Genomic DNA, 8,087 nt, shown 5'->3' with positions numbered 1-8,087 from the left:
ACGGCAATAAATTGTTGTTGAACTTCAGCCTCTGAAACAAAGAATCTGAATATTCATATAATCCTGTGATTTTTTTTTTTTTTTTTTTTTTTTTTTTTTTTTTTGGTTTGTTTGTATGTTTTAATGTCGGTAAACGCATCTGCCTTACTAGTTTCCATGGCTTAAAATGCATTAGCCCTAAAAACAATGAAGCAATAACGATTGGTTAATAAAGAGTAATCATATGGTTTCATTAAATGGAAGGGCGTCCGGCGAACTGTCATTCTGTTGCAACCATGATGAAGGGAGCGACCCGAAGGAGAGAGAGATATGGTTTCATTAAATAACAATGTTAAAATACATAATGTGGGCTAATACGGAATAAACAATTTATGTACATTGCAGGCATTTGTAATAATAATATGTAGAGAGCGCCAAAAGCCTAATAATTGTTGCTGTTACGCTTACAGGACGATCAAATCCTTGTTTAATATTGACCAAACATTTAATTCAAAAACTTAATGTTTTTAATGCCTCTAAAATGTCTTTAACAAAAACATGTGCACATCACAACCCTTGCCAAAATTAACCATGGTTTTATCGTAGTAAAACTAGTAGTTTAATTTTCTACTGTGTGATTTCTTAATGCTTGAGACAATTAAAAAAAAAAGAAAAAAGAAACAGACAAATGTATTAAGTCATAGCAATATAGAGCTATGTAATTTATAATTAATACAATTTAATTACAAATTATTTATTTAATTACTATATTTTATTAAAGTTCTATTCTGATCCCGTATGTTATTTTATTATTATTATTGTTTTCTTTATTTATTTATTTTTTACACTTCTTTAATAATTGAGGGAGTGGGCACAACAATACAATTTTGCTTAGGGCACCCATTTGGCCAGCAGCGTCCCTGTCTTTGACACACCCTATCTATGCCTATTAGAAGCTAAGAATTAAAACACTGATTAGAATATGACAAAACAAACAAACAAACATAAAAAAATAAACCCTATATATATATATATATATATATATAATTTTATATTTTATATTTTATATATTTGTGTTAAATAAACGGTCACACGTGATTGCTTTCTTCAAGTAAGGATTAGGGGCTTCTCGCGGATTGATTAGTTTGAACATGATCATGCAGTTAAGTTATAGCGTAAGTGCTTATTGTAGGTGTTGTAGGTGTAGGTGGTTATTCCAGATCAGTGGAATCGACCCCGCCCAATTTAAAATTGAAAGTAAAATCCTTCTTTTCCACGAGCAGCGGCGTCCGTTAGCTGTAATATGTCGATAATTTAGCATCGTTTGGTTTATAATTTCGCATATTTGAAGATGTACGCACCGAACTGTGTTTTGATGTCAGTATTGCTGATGGTCGCTATGGTACGTACAGTATCATCTCCCTCAAAACTATTTAGTGGCGTCATATCTATTAAGAGGAACAAAAACTTTAGCATTTCTATAAGAAAATATATTTTAACTAACAGACTTAAAGATTTAAATTGAAATTAGTTTAAATTGGTGGACAAATTGAATTTAGTAAGCAGTGTTTTGACCTCATAAACAAAACTCGAAACAGTGTGGGAGTAGGTCAGAAAAAAAGGGAAGTAAGGAAGGGAAATGTATGCGCACTGCATAAAGGTCTGTCCTTAAGCCACTCAAAATAACACTTGTGTTTACAGTAAAGGTTTATGCACATTTATAGGCTAGAAACTTGCAGAGAAGTGATTTATTTTTAACCCTTTAACTGTCACCGTCCACTCTGTCGGACGCCTAAGTTTACTTCACCATATTACAAATAAATCCTAATCTAATCTTGATAAACTATACATGGATGGAAAGGTCTAAGATAGGTCTACTCCTAAATGGATATTTTACCATTTTACCATTATTTATATTTTAGTGTTACAAATTATGTAGGAAAAGTAATAGATTAATATATGTCAGGAGTGCAACTTAAAAAAATCTACATCATAACATGAGTTCTGACCTTGTTAAGACTTTCTTTTCTTCCCTTTCGTCACTTTAGATATCATAAGAAATTATATATCAGTTCAAAACTTAAAATGTCAAAATTCATCCTTTGAAAGGCATTTTAAAATCAGACATTGCATTACCATGGAAAATGTACATCAAAGTCATATTACAAAATGTTTTCATTCATGAATTATAAAAATTTCATGCATTTTTATGTCTGTGTTCAAAAATAGGAGAGACAATCAAAGGGTTAAAGTCACAAAAACAAAAAGTATTTTTGTATGTATAATTAATAATAATAATAATAATAATATAATTTTTTTGCACATTTTTTTTATTTGATTTTTAAAATGTATTATTTAGCAAGAAATAGTAAGTGATCATTGTTTCACCATTAAGTAATTGCATTAAAAACAAACAAAAAAAAAAAAAAAAAACAGTAGAAACCATCACAACAATTATAATGGTTTCCACTACAAATACCATTACAGACCATCAACTATTAGTCATTAAAACCATTAAATTAAATATGATTTATTTAATATTTTAAATCATCCACCAAGTTATCATCACATCTTCATCATCTCTTGTAAGCAGAGTACATATGTTGAACATCCTTATTGTCATTATTAAATTATTTATTCATAATTCAGGGTTCTTAGTGAAAGGTCCCTCTGGTCCTCTGGTTGCTCCTCTGGGATCTTCAGTGGTTTTGCCCTGTTATGTTGATAAACTTCTACTAATGAAGGGTCTGGAGGTGGAATGGAGAAGAACAGACTCAAAGACTCCGGTTCATCTGTATGAAGATGGTGAGAGTCGACCAGAGTCCCAGCATCAGGATTATCATGATAGAGCTCATTTCTTTACTGATCAGATTCAGCATGGAAACTTCTCCCTCCGTCTGGACAATCTGAGAGCTGAAGATGAGGGACGATACACATGTAAAGTTTACAGTCAGCAGGATTTTGGTGAGGGAGTGGTTGAAATAAGAGATGTTGGTGAGTGAGTGACACTTGAATTCCAATAAAAAATAAAAATCAAATTACATTTATAAATTTATGAAATTTAAACCATTCTTATTCTTTCAGAGCATTTGCTAGTAACAGGCTCGGATGAGTCTATATCTGTGTCTGTGGGTGAGGACACCACTCTGAACTGCTCTGTAGACTCTCACATCACACCTGAACACATTGAAGAGGTTTCATGGAAGAAAACAGATGAAGATGAAGATGTTCTGGTTCTGCTCTACCAAAACAATGAGACTCTATCAGATTCATCAGATGAGCGATACAGAGACAGAGTTGAGTTCTTCACTGCTGAAATCCCCAAAGGAAACTTCTCTCTCAGACTAAAGAGTGCCAGAACTGAGGATAAAGGGGTTTACATGTGTCAAGTGTTTGCTGGAGGACTTTCAGCCAATGCAACTGTAGTACTGGAGAAACTGGGTGAGCCATAAATAAAAATACATTATCATTTGACCTAGACAAGCTTAATTCAATTGTAGTTACATACAGTTTTAGATAAAGATAATTAATTTTCAGGGTTTTATATTAAAGTGTGTTTGTGTAGTTATATATTTTTGCAGGTCTGTGTTTTTTGTAGAGAAAATATAGAATTGTTCAAATAACAAGACGGAACAAGTAAAAATGGCAAATATCTAGGATTAACATTAGACAATAATTAAATAGTACTGATTATACTATATACAAAGACATCACTGTAGAACAACAGTTTATCCACTGTAAAGAAATACAGTAGAAGATGGCAGAAGTACAACACCACTATTGGACAGTGATCTCCAGCACTGTATTATTTCTGTTTGTCCTAATTGTGCGTGTGAGTTGCCCACAGAGAACAACCAAAAAGAGTCTATACAGGTGCATCTCAAAAAATTACAATATAGTGAAAAGTTCTTTTGTTTGTAACTTATTTCAAAAACTGAAACTTTCATATATTCTAGATTCATTACATGTGAAACATTTCAAAAGTTTTTTTTTTTTTTTTCTTTTTTCTTTTTTTAATTTTGATAATTTTCTGAACGTCAGAAGCATCTTACCTGGGCTAATAAGAAAACTGACTGTTGCTCAGTGGTCCAAAGTACTTTTCAGATAAAAGTAGATTTTGCATTTCATGTTGAAATCATGGTCCCAGAGTCTGGAGGAAGACTCGAGAGGCACAGAATCCAAGCTGCTTGAAGTCCAGTGTGAAGGTTCTGAAGTCAGTGATGATTTGGGGTGCGTGACATCTGCTGGTGTTGGTCCATTGTGTTGTATCAAGTCCAAAGTCAGTGCAGCTGTCTACCAGGAGATTTTGGAGCACTTTATGCTTCCATCTGCTAATAAGATTTATGGAGATGCTGATTTCCTTTTCCAGCAGGACTTTAGCACCTGCCCACAGTGCCAAAAACGCTTCCAAGTGGTTTGCTGACCACGATATTACTGTGCTTGATTGGCCAGCCAAGATGCCTGACCTGAGCCCCATTGAGAATCTATAGGATATTTTCAAGAATAAACAGTCGATCCAACAATATACAGATGATCTGAAGGTTCAGTAGTGCCTCAGCAGTGCCACAGGCTGATCGCTTCCATGCCCCCTTACTTACATGATATAATAGAAGATATTTATGATTCACAATCAGTGTGAAGACTTGACAACTTCACAAAACCAGTAGAAATAATTATTTATTGGGTGATCTTCAGGGCGTTTTACACAATATTCTTTTTTGTTCAGTATCTGATGTTTGTGTGTTGTGTGTTTAGGACAATAATAATAATTTTAATACTAATTAATAATATAAATATAGCTGCAAGCAGTGATCATTGGGCTCCAAGCACAAATGGCTTGTGTAGATGATACATGGCCATAATTTTTCAAATAAATCATTGGACTGGTTGGCCAGTTTACATGTTGGTCAGAAGTACTAGCCTCGGTGTGCTGTTCTTGTTAGGAGTGAATGCCCTGCAGAAAAAAACAAAACAAAAAAACAGCTAAAACCAGGTTGGCTGGTCAGGCTGGTTTTAGCTGGTTGTTCCAGCTGGTCTCCCAGCTTGGCCAGCTAAGGAAGTGGCCAAAACACCTCTAAAACCAGCCTGCTGACCAGCTATGACCAGGCTGGATGACCAGCTAAAACCAGACAACCAGCAAAACCTTTTTTTTTTTTTTTTTTTTTTTTTTTCATCAGCTTGATAACATAAAATGACATTGTTAGATGTGGAAAGAGCAATTATGTGGTTATAATAGAAATTATTTTAATATGCATGAAAACACAGTGATTATGTACAAGGCATAGTAATAATAAACACTCAGCCCCCTTAGCCTACCCCTAGCCGCCCCTGGCCCTTCTGTTAATCCAGCTCTGGTTTTCTTCTTGCACTCTTACTCTTCTTCTCTGTAGTCTTAATCAGTCTTGTCTCTGTTTGTGCTTTTGTCATGGCCTCTCGTTAACCTTTGTGGTAGGTTGCACATGATTAAATTCAAGAATACACCCTTTTGCTGAACATTTGGCAATGTACACGACCCAATCTGCACACGACCCAACCAATGTGTGCGCACACACATTGGTTTAACCTGCACTGGGTAGACCAAATGCACACTTGCATGCACACAGTCTGTATGTCTGTATGTATTTAGGAGTGTGCGTTATTGTCAAAAATTATCATATTTTTGGGGTGATTTTGTCGATAACAGTATATTTAGCTAAGTGTGTTTTTGTGCTGGTTTTGAGGCTTGTTATGGATAAATAAATATACAATAAATAAAACCTCCAGTGGCGGTAAGTGTCTGTTTTAGTAAACGATTGAATCCTTTTAAAATGGCTGATTCAATTAGTATCAAAGCAAGTTGAGAGGCTCACGCAATTCATCAACAACAGAGTCATTCAGGAAAGAAACACTGCAGTGTTATTCTGAGACGCACAACAACTCTGCTTAGGCTTTGTTTGGAACTACTTAATTTGCAAAACATAAAAAAAGACAAAATGTGTCTACAATCTGAATCACTCAAATAACTTCTTGTCTGTTGAACTGCTATACAAAATTAATTTAACATTGGCAATCTCACACACGAGCTGATTCTTGTGTGATATACTTAATTAGACCTATATAATATAAAGATAAAAAAGAAAACCTGCCACAGGAATATTTTTTCTTTCATTATTCAAATTATAGAGGCATTCTAGCTGCATTCTAATAGGCTTCATAATGCAAAGAATGCTTTTAGACTCTTACAACATGTTTTTGTTCGTTTTTGCCAAGTCACAGACTTGATAATGTCAGCTAGTGACTTAGAACAGGTGATCATTTTTGAATGGAACACATCCCTCGTCTCTCTCTCTCATCACGTTATTGTGCTTTACACATAGTAAAGCACAATAACGTTATAATATCAGGGGAATGTTTTTAAACTCTAATCAATGAAATAACATACCTTATTATGCACTGTAAAAAATGATTTGTTGACACAACTTGACAAACACTAGGTGTTAAGTTCACTCAACTTATATGTAGTCATTGAAATAGCTTGCAGTAAATTGAGCCAAAATACTGTATCAATTAATCAGCATTTAAATTTAAGTTTTCTTTACTGATTACATCAACCCTGTGAACAACATACTTATAATCAGATGTTTTTAAAACTTATTTTGATCAAAAACTTTGTAAAACATATTTAATTAAGACACACAGACATAAAGAATCACAACAACATGACCATCTGACCATCAAAAAAGCATGTTGTAGCCAATCAGAACTCATCAATGGCTCCCATCATGCATTGTGGCATGAATATATTATAAGCTGAACTGTCTTTGTAATTTCTTTCATTCTTACTATTTTCCTTTATTTATGCTGTTTTTATGTGACTTTTTAGTAGCTTGATTTGCAATGCTCAGAATTGATCTGTTTATTTGAATGTGCCGTTTGTCACCATTGTTGAGATTCATGTCAACATAATCATCACCACCTGATGACATACGCACTTGCCTTGTTTGGCTGTTTTAAACACTGACCACGGAAAATAGATGGACACATGAAGTCGATCTATTTTCATTCAAATGCAGACTTTTCTTGCAAATGCATCATCTCTTGCATAATCAGCAACTTCTCCTTGCAGAAAATGGCAAATAGTGCATCTGTCTCAACTTCGTTAAAATAGTAAGTCATAATGACGTAGAGTATCTGGCACATGCGCATTACACAGAAAGTTGATAGAACCTATGTTTTGTTGTTATATGAACATGTTATTTAAAGTTTTCAATTTCTATTTAAGTTGAGGTTGTTCCAACTCGTCCTATTGTGTAGTGAGACACTGCAAGTGGACAGGACAGAATTTAACTTGTTGACCTGACTAAAACTCTGAATCATTTTTTACAGTGTGTTGTCATCTTTTTAAAGAACGCTTGAAGTTGCGCTTGAAATATTTTGCGCAAAAAAATGACGACAACATGTGTGAGCAAGCACGCAGCTTGTTAATACTGAGCTCTGATTGGCCAATTGCCGTTGTTTAGTTTATAAATTATTATATGTACAGAATTTGATTATTTAATTTGCACAGCATTTTTAATCTAAAGAGAATGGTAAGGGGGGATGGTGGTTTTACAGAGGGGATGCTTTTTGTCATTTTTTCAACAAGGGGGATGTCATCCCACCTCAATTCAAGCCCTGCGATAAGAGTTGGGGAGCTGAACCATTCAGGGCTTTATAAGTAATTAGCAAAATATTTTAAAATGTATGAGGTGTTTAATAAGGAGTCAGTGCAGTGTTGTCAGAACCAGGCTAATAATAATAATAATAATAACAATAATAATGATGATGATGATGATGATAATAATAATAATAATAATAATAATAATAATAATAATAATAATAATACTTTTTATTTATAGGTGCCTTTCAAAACACGTAAGATGCTGTACAATGTAAAACAAAACAATAAAATACAAAGCATAAAACGCAAGTGTTATAACAAGAAATTAAACAAGCAAGTCATTAAAAGCTATTCTAGACAAATATATCTATTTTATATCTAATTTATCTGAGCTTTAAAATGGGAAATTGAATCCAGCTGGTGAATGTGCAAAGGTAAAGAGTTCCATAACTTTGGTGCTGCAAAACTA

The 8,087-nt window shown here is 33.8% G+C and overlaps 1 protein-coding gene across 1 annotated transcript; it reads left to right on the top strand.

The window, feature by feature from the left end:
- The first annotated feature begins 1,229 nt into the window (after nucleotides 1–1,229).
- Nucleotides 1,230–3,775, top strand: LOC127157645 (butyrophilin-like protein 2). The gene is made up of 3 exons (XM_051100891.1): nucleotides 1,230–1,381; nucleotides 2,629–2,973; nucleotides 3,064–3,775. The coding sequence occupies exons 2-3, from the start codon at nucleotides 2,718–2,720 to the stop codon at nucleotides 3,429–3,431; spliced, it is 624 nt and encodes a 207-aa protein (XP_050956848.1). The 5' UTR covers nucleotides 1,230–1,381; nucleotides 2,629–2,717; the 3' UTR covers nucleotides 3,432–3,775.
- Nucleotides 3,776–8,087: the final 4,312 nt, after the last annotated feature.

The sequence above is a fragment of the Labeo rohita genome, unplaced genomic scaffold, assembly GCF_022985175.1.
Source record: "Labeo rohita strain BAU-BD-2019 unplaced genomic scaffold, IGBB_LRoh.1.0 scaffold_114, whole genome shotgun sequence".
Lineage (NCBI taxonomy): Eukaryota > Metazoa > Chordata > Actinopteri > Cypriniformes > Cyprinidae > Labeo > Labeo rohita.
Note: the sequence above shows the minus strand (reverse complement) of the source record. Positions and strands in the feature narration are given on the sequence as shown.